Source organism: Leptonychotes weddellii, chromosome 4, assembly GCF_054177405.1.
Source record: "Leptonychotes weddellii isolate Sample4059 chromosome 4, ASM5417740v2, whole genome shotgun sequence".
Taxonomy (NCBI): Eukaryota; Metazoa; Chordata; class Mammalia; order Carnivora; family Phocidae; genus Leptonychotes; species Leptonychotes weddellii.
In genome coordinates, this window is record NC_138372.1 from 58991131 (window position 1) to 59012894 (window position 21764).

Sequence of the window (21764 nt, forward strand, 5' to 3'; positions counted from 1 at the left end):
ACCATAGAATATTATTCAGCCATTTGCCATGACATGGATGGAGCTAGAGAGTATTATGCTAAGCAAAATAAGAAACAAATACCATATGATTTCACTAATACGTGGAATTTAAGAAACAAACGAGCAAGGGGGGGCAAAATAGAGATAGAGCAAGAAAGACACAAGCCAAGAAAGAGACTCTTAAATGTAGAGAACTGAGTTACCAAAGGTGAGATCAGTCAGGGATGGGTGAAATAGGTGATGGGGATTAAGGAGGGCACTTGTCATGATGAGCACTAGGCGATGTATGGAAGTGTTGAATTACTATTTTGTACACCTGAAACTAATATAACACTGTACATTAATTATATTGGAATTAATTTTTTTTTTTAAAAAGAAAGAAAAAAATAGAGGACCCCACCCTAACCCCAGCATCTGTGACCACACACAGTTCTGAATGTTTCTGTGTAGCCAGTGGTATGAGGGATGCCTGAAAGGAAAGCCTGGGTACTAGTCAGAGGTGGGCAAAGAGGAATGCATCAGGAGGACCAACAGGAGACTCCAAAGCAGGGGCTACATGGAGGTGGAGGGGACAGATCTCAGGGATCATTGGCACTGGAAGAACCAGGACTGGGGGAAGGGTATAGAAAACCCTTCAGGTGGGAGAATAGTCCTGACATGAAGACTGAACTTTGAGCTTGAATTAGTACCATCAGGCTGCTATAACAAAATACCATAGCCTGGGTGGCTTATAAACAACAGAAACTCATTTCTCACAGTTCTGGAGGCTGGGAAGTCCAAGATCAAGACACTGGCAGATTTGATGTCTGATGAAGGCTTATATCCTGATTCGTAGACAGCTATCTTTTCCCTGTAATCTCACGTGGTGTGGAGGGGGTGAGGGAGATTTCTGAGGCCTCTTTTAAAAAGGCACTAATCCTATTCATATGGACTTCACCCTCTTGACCTAATCACCTTCCAAAGCCCCACTTCCTGATACCACCACATCAGGCTTTAGGATTTAACATATGGATTTGAAGGGGACACCAACATTCAGTCTATAGCAGAAAATGGACTATCATGGTTATCAGAAATTACTGGATTAGACTAAGAAAATTCAGACTAGACTTAATTGAGTTTCTACTATAAAATGTAAACAGGTAGCTCATCAGCTAGACTGGGTTCACAGAAAGAAATATGTTTCCATCTGACTGTCAAACCTGTGGTCTGCCCTAACTGAAACATCATCTCTGCTCTGGACATAGACACATGATTTCCACAGCCCTTTCTCCATGAAGGCATACAGTTATTAAGGGCCCTTTTGGCACTCTTCTGGTCTGACATCTGTATTTTCAAAGTCCAGGCCATTCAGGTTGGGAGAGTAAAAGAAGAGAAACATTGGGCCACTTTCCAAGAGAGTCTCAAACGCATTTACAAACCAACAGGATGTCTTTCTTTCTTTTCTTTTCTTTTTTTTTTATGATTTTATTTATTTATTTGACAGGAACATAGCAAGAGAGGGAACACAAGCAGGGGGAGTGGGAGAGGGAGAAGCAGGCTTCCCGCTGAGCAGGGAGCCCAATGCAGGGCTCGATCCCAGGACCCTGGGAGCATGACCTGAGCTGAAGGCAGATGCTTAATGACTGAGCCACCCAGGTGCCCCCAACGGGATGTCTTTCTAATGTTGGATAAATGCAGGCATTGTGTACTGACAATGAACCTACTTAATTACGTAAACCTTTTCACTGCAAAAAGGCTCTAATTAATGTTGAATAGAACAAAACACTTTCTTCATTTAATCAGACCAAATTAATAAACCTTTATCCAGGGCTTACTATACTTAGAGGACGATGAGGTTCAAAAAGACATTAAACAGTCCTTGGAATACTGCATGACATGGCAGAAGTACAGGGTTTTTCCATGTTTTTTAAATTATTGCCTCAAGAAAGGAATGTTGCTGAGTCAATTGAGTCATCCAGAAGAGCAAATTACTCCTAAAAAGAAAAGCACACAAGTGAATGACTTCTACCAAGTAAAGGGTTTGGGGACCTCATGCCATCACACTCATTGTCCCCCTACCCATTTCTTCAAATCTTTTTGGAAGCACCATTAACTTACCAACAGAGTCACCTGGTGAAGATTTAGTTACTCAACCTGTTCACTCATCCAAGGCCACATCTCCAGGCCTGACTCACTGAAAGCTTTTTTTTTTTTTGCTTGTTCTGAGACCCACTAAGAATGATCAATGCCACAGACTCTAGAAGGACCCAGCACTGGAAATGACAGAACACCCAAAATCTTACGTTATATCTAACCTCTATGTGCCCTTGGGCCAATCCCTTAGCCTCTCTGAATTTCTTTTAAAATGGCAAAATAGGGCGCCTGGGTGGCTCAGTCGTTAAGCGTCTGCCTTCGGCTCAGGTCATGATCCCAGGGTCCTGGGATCAAGTCCCACATCGGGCTCCCTGCTCGGCAGGAAGCCTGCTTCTCACTCTCCCACTCCCCCTGCTTGTGTTCCTGCTCTCGCTAGCTCTCTCTCTCTGTCAAATAAATAAATAAAATCTTTAAAAAAAAAAAAAAGGCAAAATAATATTTGTTTTCTATCCATCCCAAATAAGAGCCACCAATGAATTAACACATTGCTAACTGTTCCCTTAATTAAAAGCATGTGCAACAGAGACATAGCCCCAAGGAAGTAATGTGTGAGGGCAATTGAATAAGTCCAGGTTCTCATCTTCTACCTCCCAAATATTTATTTTAATTACCTAATAATAGTATTAAAACTAATATATACTGGTGACTTACTACATTCTAGATACTGTGCTGCCTGCCTTCTTACGTATTATCTTACTTATTTCTCACACCACTCATCAGTACTCATGTTCTTTCCCATTTTACAGATGAAGAAGTAGAGGCTCAGAAGGTTAAGGAAATTTCCCAAGGTTACACAGTTAATAAGTGACACAGTTGGGATTCATACCCCACTTTCCCAGACTTCAAAACCCATGCTCTAAAACTGTTATAGATATGTAGTAAGGAGAGGTTATGGGAGTAGAGTGGGTGGGGGAAGAGTTTGCCATAATGAATGCTCCCATTTTCTATTTGACTTTGTTCCTATATAGCTAGCTATTGATGTCTGAAAGCAAAGACAAAATAATAAGACATCAAATGAATATCAATGAAACAGACCTCTGAGTGCCTCAGCCAGGTTCTGCCAATTATTTGCAATTCCTTAATAACTTCAAAACAGGAAACAATTTGAAGCCATAAAAGTATCTGAACCGTTCTGAACACCGCTCCCCCCCAAAGCACATTGATTTTGGAATACACTGCATCTTTTTACTAAGAGGCATATAGTGGGTATCTTTTTTGTGAGCATTACTGAAAGTATTTCAGAGAGCCAAGGGCAACAATGAGCAAGTGTTTGAGAATGTGATTCTAGGTACATCTGCAGGAACCTGGTGCTTCTGAGATTTTCTTTGTGGGTTGGATAGAGCACCTTGACCACATATTGATTTCAAACAATGGTTTAGTTTGGAGGTGGAGGGGAAAAAAATAGCCTAGGCCAAGGAATATACAGACTTCAGGGGGGCTGTAACTCCCTAATGATAAAAATATTTTCTCACTACTCTATTAAATTCTCCCATTAACTGTATATTCCTTTGGGTGACTTTCATTAATTCCTTTGATACATTTATTGAGTTTCTACCATATATCAGCAAAGTGATAGGCTTAATCATACAAAGATGAAAGATCTCAAGGAGCTCATGTTATAGGGAGGGAGCAAGCAACCCGCACAGCCTGGCACATGTCACGGCCGTGGCTCGGGTAATGGGGAGAAAGACTGAAGCGGGTATGTGGGCGTGGAGCGGACAGTCAGCTGAGTCCGGAGAAAGAAAAGGAATTGGCCAAGTGCTGAGTGGGAAAAAAGTTGGCGTGGGCCCAGGGCAAGGAGAGGGAACGTGTGCGCGTGCGCGAGAGCCTCCAACATGCGGGGGTGGGAAGGGGTGAAAGGCAGAGTTGCAGACAGACGCAGGGTCCAGGGCAGGAAAGGCTGAGAACCCGGCTAACAAATGTAAACTTCAGCCGGTAGCCACAGGGAGCTGTCAGGGCTTTTACTCCGTCACAGGTCCCAGATCTGGATTTCAGACAGCACACTCTGGAAGCAGAGAGAGGGCGCCTCCGCTGCAGCAGGGAGGCCGGCCGGGAAGTCAGCTGGGTGGTCCTGCAGGTGAGGAACAAGAGGCTGTGGAAGTGGAAAAGAGGAAGCCCATCCAAAAGATTTCAGGAAGTAGAATCAATAGGACATAAAGATCCATTGTGTTTGGGTGAATGAGAGGAATGAGCATGACTCGGAAGTGGCTAGTTTAGATGACCAGGTGAACAGAGGTGTCCTTCAAGGAGATAAAGCACGTGGAGAAGAAATGGGTTTTAAGAGAGTGATGAAGAGTTTAGTTTTAAACATTTTAAGATTGAGATGCTTATGGGACATCCATCAGGTAACGTCCATTAGACAAGAGGTTTTTGAAGTCTAGTATCCAAAATAACGAGTCCTGGCTGTAGACACAGGTGTGGAATTCACCAGGATACAATGGCAGTGAAACCACACATGTGCGAGGCATCAGCCCGGCGAGCTTAGGGACACTGAGGCTGGAAGGAGGCTGAGACCTGGAGTCTAGGAAACACCCATGCCAGAGCCCAAGGAGGAGAAAACAGAGAGGAAAGCAGAATATCAAGAGCAAATGGTGTCCTAGCAGGCAAGGGAGGGGAGAGTTTCCATGTGGGCAAGGTTAAGTAAAATGTAATGAGAATTGTCTGCTGAGTTTGACAACAGCAGAGTGACTGGTGCCTTTGGTGAGAGCAGTTCCGGTGGAACAGAAAGGAGTGAAGCCAGCTGGTTGAGGGGCACTTGGGTGGTAAGGAAATGAGGATGCGTATAGACTAACTTGCAAGAAACTTGGCTCTCGGAGAAAGCAAAGACAGGGAAAGAAGGTCAAAAGTGGATATGAGAGAGTGAAGCATATTTATAGAAAGAGAGAGGTAGTACTGGGGTTTCTGGGTGGCCCAGTTAATCGTCTGATTCTTGATTTTGGCTCAGGTCATGATCTCAGGGTTGTGGAATCCAGCTCCACGTCATGCTCCTTACTGGGCACGGAGCCTGCTTAAGATTCTCTCTCTCCCACCCCCTCTGCCTCTGTCCCTCCCCCGGCACTCTCTTTCTCTCAAATAAATAAATAAATCTTTAAAAAAAAATAGTATAGAGTCTAGTTAAGAGCACAACCTACTTGAGTTCACATGCCATCTCCCCTCTGTCCTGACCTTGGGCAACATCCTTACACCCTCTCTTCCTCAGTCTTCTCACCTGTGATGTGGAAGTAATGATGTTATCTGGGTCATAGTGTTAATGTGACGATGAAATGAGTTAAACACATGTCACAGTGCTCCTAGTAAATATTCAACAAGCGCTAGCTATTATTACAACTATCCTATGGTGAGTGAGGGGAGACAGCCAATGAGAAAGAGAGGACCCCGAGAAAGGGGAGGCCAGGAGGGGATCGGAAGTGAATTGGAAAGAGGTAGAGGATGGGGGAGCCTTGACAGGTTAAGAGGTTGGGTAAGCTCATCTATCTGTTTCTAGCGTCATTTGTTAAAAGTAAGTGCTCCCTAAGGGACTTACCTGTTAAGTGGTATTTTACCTGGAGCACCTGGGGTCGGCTGGGATCAGGGAAGTTGAAGCGGGAGAGTATCTGTTAGGCCCTGGGCTTACACCTGCCTTTTGGCTGCCGCTTCCTCTTGTGGACACATTACAGCAGTTGTTTACAACCCAACACAGATTTCACTGTAGGAGGCCAGATGTAGCCTTGAGGAATAAAGCAGAATAACAAGCCAGTGATTAAGGGGACGGTAACTGTTTTGGCCTTCCCAAATGTAACATTCCCAAAGTATTCCCCTCTCATTTTGCTCTAGGCTCCAGAACTAAGAGTCTCAGAGCATTTTTTTAGTTGTAAATGAAACATATTTCAACCAACCATCAGGTGGTCAAGGCAATGAAAGACTCTCTCCTCTTGTAACTGAGTGCAGCTATTTTGTGTTAACAGGACATAGTCCTGTGACCCAGTAGATTTATTTTTTCATATTGTCTAGGGCACTGATTCTGAAGGTAGTGTTCCTTGTGGCTCTGCTGTGCTTTGAGGAATGCTTTCCACCAGAAAGTGGATCACTGTGTCAATGCCAGCCACCTGCCCATCGACTCTAGCCAAATGACCTCAATTTAAAGTAGAAGGAACTTATTTGGTCCAATTACATATTTTCCTGCACGGACTGACTCTTACAGTAAATGCGTGGAAAGCAGGCTTGGACGGAGCATCAAGCAGAACACAGTCTTATTTTTCTTGGAAATCCTCAACTTGGTCTGGGTGGAGCTGTTGAGGCAGGTTCTGAGACGGTCCCTCATTCCAACGTTTGTTGAGAAAGGAAGAGAATATTAAGCAGTGAGAAAGCTGGCTCAGCCTAATCAGCAGTCTCCTAGAATCTACTGGAGACTCCTTCTTCCACTGACCACTTGCTTGAAGGCAATGATGGCCATTGGCTGGAGAATGGTTTTTACTAAATCTCCTAGAAGACAAAGACCATGCCCTGTCTTTTTCTTTTTTTCCCTTCTTTCTACAGCACCTTTCAGGACACCTGGCGCTTAGTAAGCATTCAGTTCAGATCTTTAGAAAGAATGAATGAATGGATTAAAATGGAATGGAAGATATAAAGGCTTCATTGTCAGAAGTAAATATATTAACTTGTCTTCTACCAATAACCTTCTCCGAGTCGTAATGACAAGAGCAGAGGTTTCAAGTAAAACTACAGGGCTTGGCCATTCTTTATTTTTTAAGATTTTATTTATTTATTTATCTGACAGAATGAGAGAGAGAGAGAGCACAAGCAGGGGGAGCAGCAGGCAGAGGGAGAGGGAGAAGCAGGCTCCCCGCTGAACAAGGAGCCCAGGAACCTGGGATCATGGCCTGAGCCAAAGGCAGACACTTAACCAAGTGAGCCACCCAGGTACCCCATGGGGCTTGGCCATCTTTAAGAACCAACCATAACTGAAAGACTCTTCCTCTGGCTGGGTCCTGAAAGATCGATATGGAGTCTTTATAAAGTCTTCCTGGCCCTTTCCCATAGAAACAAAATAAAAAAATTCATGCCTTTGGTAAATTTTGCTGAGTAAAGTAGCATGTGGCTTCTCTATCAGAATGAAATTCCAGTCCACCACTATGTAACTGGCATAGATGCCAGGAAGCAAAATACAAAACAAATAGTTAGCAAATCATTGACCTTGATGGTACTGATTCTGAGCGTTAGCATCATTCAAAGAAGGGAATGTAGACTAAAGTTGATTTAATGTTAAACTGTCCTTGAAGATAGGAGAACAAGAAAAGGAGGAGAATTTTTTTTATTTTTTTAATGTTCCCATTCCCTCAAGGAGCTTATAATCTATTTGATGAGGCAAGAATTGATGTTTATGGGGCGCCTGGGTGGCTCAGTCGTTAAGCATCTGCCTTCGGCTCAGGTCATGATCCCAGGGTTCTGGGACCGAGCCCCACATCGGGCTCCTTGCTCGGCGGGAAGCCTGCTTCTCCCTCTCCCACTCCCCCTGCTTGTGTTCCTGCTCTCGCTATCTCTCTCTCTGTCAAATAAATAAATAAAAAATTAAAAAAAAAAAAAAAGAATTGATGTTTATGAAAACTTTAGACTTAATACTGGACAGTGTAGAGTTAACTGACAAAGGAACTATTTAGTGAGTGTTAGCAGGAATGGGAGGACAAAGAAAGCACAATGGCTCAATGGTTGGAAGCCCCTTCCCAGGGAGGCTGAGAACCAAGGGGAGCCTCAGAGAATGGATGGGATCCCCTAAGCTTGAGAGAGGGCTGAGGAGAGAGGGCTACCAAGAAGGGAGATTTTAAGTAGGGAACAAATCACAGTAGTAGGAATATGCCCTTCATGGCCCAGGAAGAGGAAGAAGATGGACCAAATCATAGAAGCCCTGGATGCAGAGAGATAATGTGATATTGACCAAGGATGAGTCCATGGCTGGTGAACAGGCAAGGGAGGACCAGAAGGGAAAAACTACCCTTGAGGAATTTGTTCTACTTTTATTATTTCCCACTCCCTCGTTTCTCTTGGGACTCATGCAGCCAAAATCTCTCCTAAAACAGATTACCAGATTTTTTTTTTACTTTAAGAACTTTTCTTTTTATAAAAATAACACATCTTTGGGGCACCTGGGTGGCTCCATCGGTTAAGCGTCTGCTTTCAGCTCAAGTTAGGATCCTGGAATCAAGCCCGTGTCAGGCTCCCTGCTCAGCACGGTGTCTGCTTCTCCCTCTCCTTCTGCCCTTCCCCTGCCTCTCTTGTGCTCTCTCTCTCTCTCGATCTCTCTCTCTTGCTCATTCTCTCTCAAAATAAATAAATAAAATATTTTTTAAAAATACATCTTCATCCTAGAAAACATGTATCGATCACAACAAATCACCCAAAATCCCAAAGCTTAAAGATTAATACTATTAAGAAGTTGACTTATAGCCCTCTTGTTTCTATGTATATATATTTTTTAAATATATATTCTTCATCAAAATGAGATCATGCAACTTTAAATCCTACTTTTTATACCTAACAAAATATCTTAGGGGCCTTTTATCTTCCCATCATAGCATATAAGACTTCCAGTTTCCGTGGTGTGGCCCAAAATTGAACACAAAACCCCAGATGTAATCCAACTAACATCACTACAAATGTCTCTACCGGTCTTAAATATCCTCACTTCCTTTTACAGCACATAAATAGACTGCAAGTACAAATATCCTCTATGTTCTCTGACAAAGACAGAAATATAGACTGGCAGTGCTGGAAATGACCTTGGAATTTATCTAGTCCAGCAAGCTTATTTTCAGACGAGAATACAGAAGCCCAAAGAGGAGAAATGTCAGCGCAGACAGATTCCCAGTGAAAAACAAACCGGAAGACCATGTGTAGAAAAGCTGCAAAGAAATAAAACAGGGGCGCCTGGGTGGCTCAGATGGTTAAGCGTCTGCCTTTGGCTCGGGTCATGATCCCAGAGGCCTGGGATCAAGCCCCATGTCAGGCTCCCAGCTCAGCGGAGAGCTTGCTTTTCCCTCCTCCTCTACTTCTCCCCTTGCTTGTGCTCTCTCTGTCACTCTCTCTCTCTCAAACGAATAAATGAAATATTTTTTTTTAAAAAAAAAGGAAGAAAACAAAATATTTCTGGCAGTTACCTTTGGGAAGTAGGATTATGGGAAATTTTTCTTTTTACTTTTCTGAATTATTTAAATCTTCAATAAGGAGCATATATTTCTTTGACAGTAGAGAAAAACTATTTTATTTAAAAGAAGGAAAACATAGAAAGGATAGGCTAAGTTTGTAAATTGCCTACTATATTCATTTAATGCATGCCTAAGATCATAGTGTAAAGTGGGCTACAAAATAGGAAAAAAGGTGGCTTCATAAATTTAAGATGAATTTGGAAGAGGCAGAACACTCTACAACAGTGAATTCTCAGAATTTAGAGACCTAAATAAGAAGAGCCTGACTGGGGCGCCTGGGTGGCTCAGTCGTTAAGCGTCTGCCTTCAGCTCAGGTCATGATCCCAGGGTGCTGGGATCGAGCCCCGCATCGGGCTCCCTGCTCCTCAGGAAGCCTGCTTCTCCCTCTCCCACTCCCCCTGCTTGTGTTTCCTCTCTTGCTATGTCTCTGTCTGTCAAGTACATAAATAAAAAATCTTTAAAAAAAAAAGAAGAGCCTGACTGGAGGTGCCTGGATGGCTCAGTCAGTTAAACGTTTAACTCTTGATTTGGGCTCAGGTCATGATCTCAGGGTTGTGAGATCAGGCAGACGAGCCTGCTTAAGATTCTCTCCCTCTACCCCTGCTCCTACCCCCTCCCTCTCAAAAAAAAAAAAAAAAGGAGCCTGACTGAAGCAACTTTTGGAAGGCTCTAGTCTATAAGCTTGGTGAGTCAGGTCTGGAACAGACCCTGGAGACCTCTGGTTGAAGAAGAAAAGGACAGGTTTTTTAGTAGTATTTATACTACAATTTGGAAATCCTGTCTCTGTCTCTGTTTGGAGATAGAGTTAGGATGGAGATGGGGCCGAGATGGGGATGGGGTGGGATGGAGATGGGGTGGGATGGAGGTGGGTGGTAGAATGAAGGTGGGATGGAATGGAGATGGGGTGAGGATAGGGATGGGGTTGGGATGGATTTGGGGTTGGTCTGGAGATGGATATAAGATGGAGATAGATAGGGGAAGGAGATGGGTTTAGATGGGGATGTGGTTGGGATGGAAATGGGATTAGAATGGAAAAGGATTTAGGATGGAGAATGGTTTGTACTAAGAACTATAGGAGTTCACAGCATCATGTGGTGGAGATGTTTAGGAATCACTGCCTTGGTGCATGCCATTTCCTCTCACCCAAGACCTGAACCTTCCTTGTCTTGTCTCTATCTAAGAGCTAAAGTCAAGGAATCCAATTCCAGAGTCTTGTCTTAATTAGACATTTCACATGTCTTTCTACACCTATGATAGATTCTATGAATGGCAGGACTGTTCGAGTTGTCAAAACAGAGATGAACATCATGTCCCTAATGTCTCCAGGTTAGTAAGTGGTGGGGCTGATAGGGTTGCTAGTTTTAACAAATACAAATACAAGACAGCTAGTTAAATTCAAATTTTAGATGAGCAGTGATGGGGTGTAGTGTAAGCCTGTCTGATGTAATAATTAACTGGATGTCAGCTGGCAACCTTATGGGGCCATCATGAAAGCCTGGCTCCTGGTTGACTGAAGGCTGTGCAGTGCATTTCTGAATAGCAGGTCTACCTGATTTCCAGAATGGCCTTACATGTGAGAGGCTGTAGAGCTTAGCAGTTACCAAGGCACAGGTGTGCCCTCAGATACAGATTTTTAACCTGTACAGTAGGGTTGCAAATAGCACTTACTTCAAATAGTTGTTGTAAGGATTAAATGACTCTAGCTCTTACATACAGATAAAGCAAGGAAGGTTCAGGTCTTGGATGAGAGGAAAAGACAGGCACCAAGGCTGTGACTCCTAAACATTAAAACACACACACACACACACACTGATAGAATAGATACTTATTAGATCAAATATCAAGCCAAAGCACTGTGAACCAGACATCTTTGTCTGAACAGTCTGCAGTGACTTCCCAAACATGTCTGTCTCTGAGCCACTTCATTGGTACAAAATAGGCCACAGTCCCCCCTTCTATTCTCTCAGGCTTGATGCCGAGAAAACAAAAAGTTCCCCTCATCTGCAAAAGAGAGGTTGGCCCTGCTATTGATAAGGCGATGAGGATTTTTATTAACGATTGTAACAAGTATTCATTCACAATAGAACCATTATCTCAGCATTGTTACATTGTAAATATTAAAGGAAAGATCAACAAAGACTCACGCAGTGTACACTGGGGAGCTCACAGCACATTACCTTCTTTAAAGGTTATCTAATCTAGAAGTTCCAAATTGGGTTAATCATCAGAATCATCTGGGGAATTTTTTAAAGATCATCTGATCATCTTTATTTATTATGAAAATATTTTAAACATTCAGCAAAACTGAAAGAATTTTACAGTGAACACTGGAACAGCCACCACCTAGATTCTGCCATTAACATTTTACTAAAACTCGTTTTATCACATATCTGTCCTTCTATCCATCCCTCTATCCAGCCATCAATACATCTTTTTTTTCCTTACACATTTCAAAGTGAAATGCAGATATCTGTATACTTTCCCTGGAGAGCTTTCTAAAACTATAATTTCCCAGGCTTCAACCCCGGTGGTTCACAGATCTACTGATTTGGGAACGTTTTCAATACCCTAGGTGATTTTTCTGCACAGTCAAGTTTGGGAAAGTATCTGTCAGAAGAAGCTAGCTTATGCTGTAGAAACAAATAAACCCACCTAAAAATCTCTGTAGTGTAGAACAACAAAGATGTTTTTTCTTCTTCTTTCTCCTCTTCTTCTTCTTCTTCTTGTTCTGGACTAATACTACATGTTCATCAACAGGTGACTAGGATTCACTCTGGTAACCATGCTGACGGAACCCTTACTATTTGAAACATTGCTAGTTTCATGGTGAAGGGACAAGAGACATGGAAACCATGTCCTGGCTATAAAAACCTCTGTCTAGATGTGACTCACATCCACTTCTGCTCATATTTCATTGGCCAAAGCACTTGGGAACTCCTAAGTTAAAAAAAGTAGGGGTAAATAATCCTTCCTCAGAGAGGAGCATTATGGAAGGGGAGTTTGAATATTCAGGAAGAGTAATAAAACGCACACACATAAACACAGAGAGAGAGAGAACCACTAATTTAATCCAGACTTGGGACGCCTGGGTGGCTCAGTCATTAGCATCTGTCTTCAGCTCAGGTCATGATCCCAGGGTCCTGGGATCGAGCCCCACGTCAGGCACCCTGCTCAGCGGGGAGCCTGCTTCTCCCTCTCCCACTCCCCGTGCTTGTGTTTCCTCTCTCGCTCTCTCTCTCTCTCTGTCAAATAAATAAATAAAATCTTTAAAAAAAAATTTAGTCCAGACTCTTCAATTCACAGACAAGGAAGCCAGCATCCAAAGAGCAAAATCTCCCAAGCTCTCCCAGGATCACTCAGCTAGTTCAATGCAGGAAGGGCCTAGAACCAAAGTCGGCTAACTCCCAGTGTCATATACAGGGCTACCTCCGATTCCCTGAAGCTCTCAGCTTGTTTACCATTCATTCATTCACTGATCTAACAACTACTGAGTGCCCACTATACACCAGGCCCTGATACAGAAGGCATAGCACCTGCCATCAAGAAGTTCATGGTCACATGTGAAGTTTTTCCATATAACCTGCAACTGACCCTGTCACTGGCATATTTTATCCTATTCACCAAATAACCTGAAGCAGCAGTGCATTTCAGAACCTAACAGAGATGTTGTCTTTGAGGATAAAGATCTATTTTTCTTAGTTGTTTCCAGCCAGACAGAGTCAATTCTCAGCAACAGCCTGCTGAAACTCAGCATGGTGATACAGCTCACCCCAGATACAGAAAGCTGAAAGTGACTCATAGCCTTACAGTGGCTGGGGATCACTCCTAGGGCACGGTCAGTTCATGATCCGAAGGAATAGTAGCTTTTCTCAGAAAGGAATCATTCAGTCACAAAAACCTAAACCCAACCTTGGAGCACATTTTCATTTAGGGAGAAAGAAGTATTTCAAGAGGTAGGAATCGAATAGATTTTTAAACTCTCATGACCATATAAAAATAGGATAGTTTGATATGCAAAAGATACTTGATACCTTCATATAACTGTGAAGACTATCCATCTTTAAAGATGTTAAAATCACAATATAAAAGTGCTGTTCCCTAATTTGTAATTAAAGAGGTTGAAGTTCAAAGAGGATAAGTGACTTGATCAGTGTCCTCTAACTAGATACAGGTATGAGATATAAACTTGGAACTTGAGTCCTTTGGTCCAATGTTTCTTTGACATGAAAGGAAATCGAGTTGTCACTTTTGTGGGCCCACAAGTCTCCTAGACATTGGCCCTACTGAACAGTTGCCTGTGACACCATGCAAGCTTCTGTGGGGATACCAACAAAAATAAAGCAGTCTCTACTTTCTGTGAGCTTCAGCCTAGCAAAGGAAGGAAGAGAATGTGGGCAAAATATGTGTCCTGGAAGCCAGTGGAAGAGAGAATTCCAAGATGTTTATCAATGGTATTAAATGCTACTAAAGGGACAAAAACAGTAAAGACTAGAAGAAGGTCATTAAATTATATGGCAATTACACAATCACTCTTAAACTCTTAAAAGATCAACTTCAGAGAGTGATGACAGCAGGATGTGGCTTGCAAGAGGACAGGGAGTCAGTAAAAGAGAGGGAAATGGAAACAGTTTTAGGATGCCGAAAAAAATAGGAAAGAATATAAAAATAACTAGAGGATGCAGACAATAGTAGAAATATTTTCATTTGGATTGGAAAGAAACCAGCCTATTGTTACACAAAAGAGAGATAAGATGGTGCCAACTGAGAGGAGTACATTTAATGTGGACAAGAAGGAGGAGCAAGTTTTTGGAGCAGGAAGGAGGTGAGGATCCTTTCATCATCAAATAATTTATTCTTGGGGGAGATGGATGAAATAGGTGATGAGGACTAAGGAGTGCACTTGTGATGGCACCGGGTGATATGTGGAAGTGCTGAGTCACTGTATCGTACACCTGAAACTAACATAACACTGTACGTTAACTCTACTGGAATTAAAATAATAAAAAAAAATAAAAATAATTTATTCTTTGAGCCACGATTATGAAGCGTCTGTTGTGTTTCGCACTATGTTTGGGCACCAGAGTGAGCAAAGCATACCCGTAGCCCATGCTTGTGAAACATCGAGTCCAATATGGAAGACAGACCTTAAGTAGATGGTAGCCAGAGAGATGAGAGTCATTATACTATGAGAAGTGCTGTCAAGGAAAATGCCATATGGTGCGACAAGAGCCAAAGCAGAGAAGTCAACCTTCAGCTGAACAGTTGTGTAAAATAGTCTTCCAAACAAAAGAAAGGAGGGATGGAAGACAAAAGATGAAGACACATATGATTTGAAAATGTTGAGGAAAGAAGATAATCTTCACCTTCCCAGTGAATAGGAGGATTAAAAATACTTGTAAGAATGGGGCACCTGAGGGACGCCTGGGTGGCTCAGTCGCTAAGCGTCTGCCTTCAGCTCAGGTCATGATCCCAGGGTCCTGGGATCGAGCCCCGCATCGGGCTCCCTGCTCGGCAGGGAGTCTGCTTCTCCCTCCCCCACTCCCCCTGCTTGTGTTCCCTCTCTCGCTGTGTCTCTCTCTGTCAAATAAATAAATAAAATCTTTAAAATAAATAATACTTGTAAGAATAAGAACGTTTGAGTATGTTGGAAGAATATGTTGGAAGATTTGAGGACAATGGGGAAATACTAGAATCTATCCATGGACATCCAATTTGATATCAGCAAAAGAGGAATATATTTACACAGAGGCAGTAGAAGCTATTTTGAAGTTAGAAAGCATGACCCAGGTTGGCTTGGTTCTCTGGCTTTGTCAAGGGATCCTTAGCAACCCGGAGTAGATGCACATAAAGTAAAGTAAGTGGGTTGGGCACAGAGTAGTTGGTGGTTCTCATGGCAGCCACAACAGAATTCAATGGGGTCAAAGGATTCACAGCTATCAGAAAGGGCCTGGTGGGGCTGCCTGGGTGGCTCAGTCGTTAAGCATCTGCCTTCGGCTCAGGTCATGATCCCAAGTCCTGGGATCAAGCACCGGTCCTGGGATCGAGCCCCACATCGGGCGGGGAGCCTGCTTCTCCCTCTCCCTCTGCCTGCAGCTCCCCCTGCTTGTGCGCTCTCTCTCTGTCAAATAAATAAAATCTTAAAAAAAAAATTGAAAGGGCCTGATGTCCAGCTGGCTAAGGAGGTAAGTGGTCCAAAGGGAATGGACCAACTCAATGAGGTCACAAAAAGGGCAGAGAACAAGCTGAGAAGTGAGGTCAAGGGAAAAGAAAAAGGGGAGAGAAAGACACGAGCAGAGTGGAACTACAGACCCACACCATAAGGAACTCTCAGTTTCTGCCAGATCAATAGGGAGCTAAAATTGGGTCAGTGATGCAGGTCATTGGTGCTGAAGAGGTTTAAAGAATGCTGAGGCTTGGGTGGGAATGAAGGCCTGGAAAACTTTGTTGATGACAGCTAGAACCCAGAGAATGCAGTGTCTTACAGAAAATAAACTTTGTTGAGTTTTCTAAATCTACGTGTGTGTGTGTAAACACAGATGCTGATATGTATCATAATTACCTACAAATGGTCTGGACATCCCTAAGTAATGGCTAATCCCCAAATGTTAGATTATGTGTAATTCAAACCCTGATACGCTGGATGACACCCTGCAGATGTAACTCTGGAGAACTAGCAGGATGAGGAACCTTCCCTTTTTATATGTAACATTTACCAAGTACCAATCTTTGGGCAAAGAGGTGGGGACAAGGAGAATTTTTCATGAGATTTGGGAGAGAGGGACAGATTTCAGAGACTTTTCAAACATAGACTCAGCTTTTCAAAGTTGTCTTAACAACTGGTCAGGAATGGGAGAGAAGGAGGAAGGAGCGTCTAAGGTGGAATGAGGCAGAGAGTTGGTTCTCATTTCCCCTCATTTTACAGATGAAGAAACTAAGGCTCAGGGAAAGTCAGACTCCCCTGTAGCCACACGACTTGTAAGGGGCAGAACCAGGGTTTTATTGACCGATCTACCTGCCCAGTGCCCTTCCCAGTACATTACTCTCCTCCCCTTCCTGCCATTCTCCGCAAGACCTCCTCACACTCCAAACCACTGTACTAAAGGTGCCAGCTCACCCTTCATGCTCTTCTTTTCCTGTGTCAGTGAATTGTGCGTACTCATTGATTCCTGCCGGGGCGCTGAGTCCCTCCCAGTGTTTGTGCGATGGTGTTTACAGACCCGGCTCACTGGCCTGTCTCACTGCTGTGATGTTGGGTTCACCTGCCAGCCTGCCATTGGACTGAATTCTCTGATGGAAAGGACAGGGCCTCGGAGTCGTTTTACTCTCAGTGCTTCGCCAGTGCTGCCCAGCAGATGTTAGTCAAATGAAGAGCTGTATTAATAGGCTTCATTCCAGGTGGCACCCTACAGTTAACAAGATAACCGTAAAATGCCAACAAAGGACATTATAACCTGCTTTATGCCATTACTATTAGAAATATTTAAAGATAAAAGTGTAATAGAAACTTACATACTCGCATTTGTTTGGATGGGGGGGTTCAACTAATTCTCCACCTGACATCATGATTTGTTTGGTCTTTTCTTCCTGAGCCCAGAATGTGCTACCACACACCAGCTTTGCCATCCCATCCTGACGCCAAGCACCCTGCCATAGTTGCTTTGGAGTCAGGTCTTCTCTTGCAGGGCCCAGCCAACGAAGCCAGGAGTTGGCTCCTAAGAGGGGATTGGCTGGTGGATCCAGGAGCTGCCTCCTTGCAGAGGATGGCTCCGGGAAATAGAGAGCTCACTGGAGAACGGGGCCACGCGGGCCTGTGAGGTGATGCAGCTTTCAGCTGCACCTCAAAGAACAACAAGGACCCCGGGTTGGCAGCTCTTCTGCAGGGCCTCCTTCTGTATAGCTCTGTTGGAACTTCAGTCGGTGGGGTGGGGGGCACCTACTGAGCTGTGACGTGAGAGTTCCGAGTATTTCCGCTTGCACAATATAGTGCCTTAGGCTTTCCATGGAAAAAATTTTAAATTATATTGGAGGTCGAGAAGAAAGATTTCTCAACTTTTTTTCTTTTGGTGTGTTGACGACCCCTTCAAAAACAGGATCTCATATCGCAGACGCTGTGTGAATGACACCGCGAGGTCTTGCGTATAGGGTCGCTTGGGGCTGTGAGCCTTGAGTAATGATCCACCAGAAGTCAGTGAGATGACAGGAAATGTGACAACTCCTCATCTGCTATCAGTCATCTTGTCACCTGAGAACACAGCCCACTCGTTCTGATATGTGGCACCTCAAAAGATTTTTTTCCATTATAACAAATTATCCTGGAGGGATATCAAGGCCCCATTGTTTTTTATTTAAAAGTCGTAAGGCCTCAAAGATGTGCAAGTGACATGATATGAAAATTCATATTTCTACTCGCAGTTTTTGTGCCGCAGTGATAAAAATCACTTTGTTCTCCAGTTGGGAGCCATGGGAAGAATCAAGGCATTGTGTGGATTACTTAAAATTCCACTGTGCCTGCACCATTTGGCCCAAGAATGCTGAGAATTTGCCGCTGTTGGTCCACAAAAGGCTCCTAAGTGGGGCAGGGCTGCCGTTGAACACACAGCTGTTGTTCATTTGAGCAGAAGATTTTTAATTGCCTTTGCGTCAAAATTTATTAAATAACATTTTAGAGGAACAAAAACTGTAATAGTCGGATTTGTGGAATGCTGAAGGAAGAAAGTCATTGGAGCGCAGCATTTTTGCCTTGTAAGCCGAGTCTGAAAATACCTTTTCCACATGACTGGCTTCCAGCCATCCTAAGAGAAGGGTTTCTAGGTGAATCCGGCCACAGAAGCCCTGGAGGCGTCTGCAGGGGCTCAGCCCCTCGTCATCCTTCCTCGTTTATCTGGAAGCACTTCGTGCCTGAGTGACCTTCTCTTGTTCCCATACTCCCCCTCCGTTTCTGTTATCGTAGGAGACGAGTCCTGGTGCTCAGAGCGAGTGTGGCACTAGCTGGGGACCAGCTGCTCCTCCTGAGTGGTCTGCCTTCTTTTTGTGAGCCTCTGTAACCACTGTTTTCCTGTTGCGTCTAGCCCACCCACGACAGTCCCGTGAGGTGTCGGAACCCTTCCCAATTAGCGGACAGCGGAAGGTAGAAGACGTGGACCTTTCCTTTATTATCTGCCAAGGCAAAGGAGAGAAAAGACGAGGCCCTTCTTCTAACGAGGAACGACAACTAAGCTTCCCTCAAGAGGGAAGTTGCTAACTGTCCTGAGAAAGGGGTTTTGAATATGAAGAGAGACGAACCCGGGAAATGGCGGAATAAGTCATAAATCCTCACTACCATGTTAACATCTCCACCACGTTTTGCATTCCCTCTAACAGGAAAAAGTTCAGTTCCTCAGGCACTTATGAAGCACCTACTGTGTACAAGGTGCAATACTAGTGAGGGACCTGGAGGCCAAGTGGCAGACAGGCCGAGGGCACCCACGTGCTGTCAAAACCACTCCCTCCCGCAGAGGGGAGGGTGGGCAGGACTGATTCCTGGCAGAAGGGGCAAGCAACTGACGGAGGCCTAAGAGATGAAGAGGATCCCAATAGTTAGAGGAGGAAGGAAGGGCCTACGAGGCTGAGGATCTGGGAGAACAAAAGCATGGTGGGCTGGAAAAATGTCTTGTTGCAGGGACAGTATGTAGCTGGACATGACAGTGTTAGACGAGGATAAGAAATGAAAAAAAAAAAAAAGGTTGGAGAGGTTAAACTAGATTCTGGAAGGTTGAAATGCCACTCTAAGGAGTTTGGATCTTATCCTGTGGGGACTGGGAAGCCGTTGAATGCTCTGGAGCTCAGAAGTGTCAATGCTTTTCAGGCAAATCATCCTGCTAGCAGGTCTGCTGGACTCTAGAGCCTCACCCACTCCCCGGTGCAGAGGCGGAATTACTCTTGAGGACCTGCTCATCCTATAGACAAGCCTGGCTAGCAGGGAAGAGAGGAGGAAATGCCTCTAAGAGCCAGAGTCCAGGCTTCACATCCTTGACTTGCTACATACTAGCCGTGCAGCTATGGCAGTTGAGTTAATTCTCTGTGCCTCTGCTTCCCCATCTATAAAATGAGGGCAAGAGTGCCTGCCTCTTAAGATTATTTTAAATTAATACATAAAATGCTTAGAACAGTGGGTGGTACAGTAAGCTCCTGATAAAAGTTAGCTATGATTTTACATCTGCAAAGAAGGTCTTACAACTTAGCAATTGGTTGAAATTTGGGTGAGGGAAGGCAAGAGAAAGAGTCCAGGGTATAATGCTCATCCAAGGAATATGGCTCATACTCAGAACTAATAATAATATTCAGAAAACAGCAGAAAAAAATCATATTGAATTCTATTCTACAAAATAATCTTCAAAAGTGTCGAGGAAACATGAAGCTTCCACTCCTTCTATATGGAAGGAGACCAGAAGGACCTGACAACTAAAGGCAATGCTTGATTCTGAATTTGACCCATTGGCTTCAAAGGACATTACTGGGACAAATCCACTGAAATCTGCATGGGTTCTGAAGATGTAGTTATGTAGCAAGATGTGCTTAGCTCCTTGTCTGGAGGCAATGAAACCAAAGTGTTCTGTAGTGATGAGGCATCAGGAGCTACTTACTCTCAACTATTTCAGGAAGTTCTTTATTCTCTACTGATAACTCTTCTCCACAGTTGGGATTGTTTGAAAATGAAAACAATGTATTTTAAAAATTAATAGCTAAGATGTGTTGAGCGCCCACTGTGTACCTGGCACCGTGGCCAGTGCTTTGCACATGAGCATATTCAGTTCCCCAGGAGACTCTTTCATCTCTACCAAAAGAGTCCTGCGCCCCTCCCCAGTGCCCCTGGAGCAGCATGAACTCTCCCCACTAGAACACTACAGTAGTTACCTACTAACTGCTTGTTGTGTATAACGCCTGCCCTCCCCCCTGCCCTGGACAGCCCACTCTTTGAGGGCAAGGAATGTACCCCATTCTCCGCTGTATCCACAACTCCCAACACAGCTCCCTATAAAGCATAAGTACCCCATACGTGCTTGGTTAATGAAGTGCATAGACTTGTACACCATGGCGACTTGGGCAGGTGTCTGATACATGACTCCTTTTCTAGGTGGCCCAGGCTCTGGCAAAGGCACACAGTGTGAAAAGCTGGTGGAAAAATACGGGTTTACACATCTCTCGACTAGTGAGCTCCTGCGTAATGAGCTGGCATCAGAATCTGAAAGAAGCAAATTGATCAGAGACATCATGGAACGTGGCGACCTGGTGCCCTCAGTAAGCAACAGCTGCTTTGGAGGGGGGGGCGGGGCGGATATTTGGGAGTGTTGCAGTTAGTCTAAGTTGCTGGAGAAAAGAAGCCCCAAAAGACAATAGCTACATTTTATTTCTCTCTGATGTGAAAGTCAAGAGGCAGGTGGAGGGTGCTTAGCAGAGACCCATCTGCCAGACTATGTACCGGCCCAGGTTCCTTCCACTCTGTTGCTCTGCCAGCCCCTCAAGTGTTAGCCTATCTCATATTCTCCCAGGAAACTGGTCCCCACGTTAGTGTTAAAACCTTCAAAGCAGAGGTGAGCATGCTGCAGCAGAACCTATAATTAGAACCCTCTGGAAAATAGAAAATAATGTTTTAGTCTAGTTCTGGAAAGTATGATAGCATTATCTTGCAATCTGGTATCTTCCTTAGATAGTTTAAGTAAAGAATATCCCTTTCATGCATCTTTTTTCCTTTCAAGTCACCATCCATCTCTGAGCTGCTAGATGCCATAGGTATCAAAAAATATTCATTCGTGCCCTACAAGGGCCCACGCTAGGCTCTGTAATTAGAGCTTGTACAGTGCAGGCTGTATTAGCTAACAGAGCTTTATGCTTCCTCTTCAACCAGCTACCGTCCCTAGCAATTCTCTCAAGTCAGTGAATATCAACTGTTATAAAATATTTACTGGAAAAAATCAACAGAGAAGCACATTCTATACCATGTTTTGCCTAGTTTTAAACTGCCACTATGCTTAATTTATGCAGTGTTACCATATGAAATACAGCCACTATATTTCATCTATTCTAAGATGCTATTTTAAGACACCCCAGTAAAATATAACTGATAAACTATTCCATATATAACTATATACCAGCACAAAAAACACTATTAAACTGTGACTGATTGTAAGATATCTACCAATTTTATAGACAATAAAATGTGGGGGGAAGTGAGCCTAAGAGTGGATGAAATATGATACATTTCTGTCGGCTGTTAATCTTTTTTTTTTTTTATTCTTATGTTAATTCCCATACATTACATCATTAGTTCTAGATAAAGTGTTCCATGATTCATTGTTCGTGCACAACACCCAGTGCTCCATGCAGAACGTGCCCTCCTCAATACCCACCACCAGGCCAACCCATCCTCCCACCCCCCTCCCCTCTAGAACCCTCAGTTTGTTTTTCAGAGTCCAT

The 21764-nt window shown here is 43.7% G+C and overlaps 1 protein-coding gene across 2 annotated transcripts in view; it reads left to right on the top strand.

The window, feature by feature from the left end:
- Positions 1 to 21764, top strand: part of AK5 (adenylate kinase 5) — a 226057-nt gene that overhangs the window by 176338 nt on the left and 27955 nt on the right. For both annotated transcript variants that reach the window (XM_081817032.1, XM_081817033.1), the window contains exon 11: positions 20425 to 20588. In XM_081817032.1, coding sequence (XP_081673158.1) covers positions 20425 to 20588 — 164 coding nt within the window. The remainder of the gene's footprint in view (positions 1 to 20424; positions 20589 to 21764) is intronic.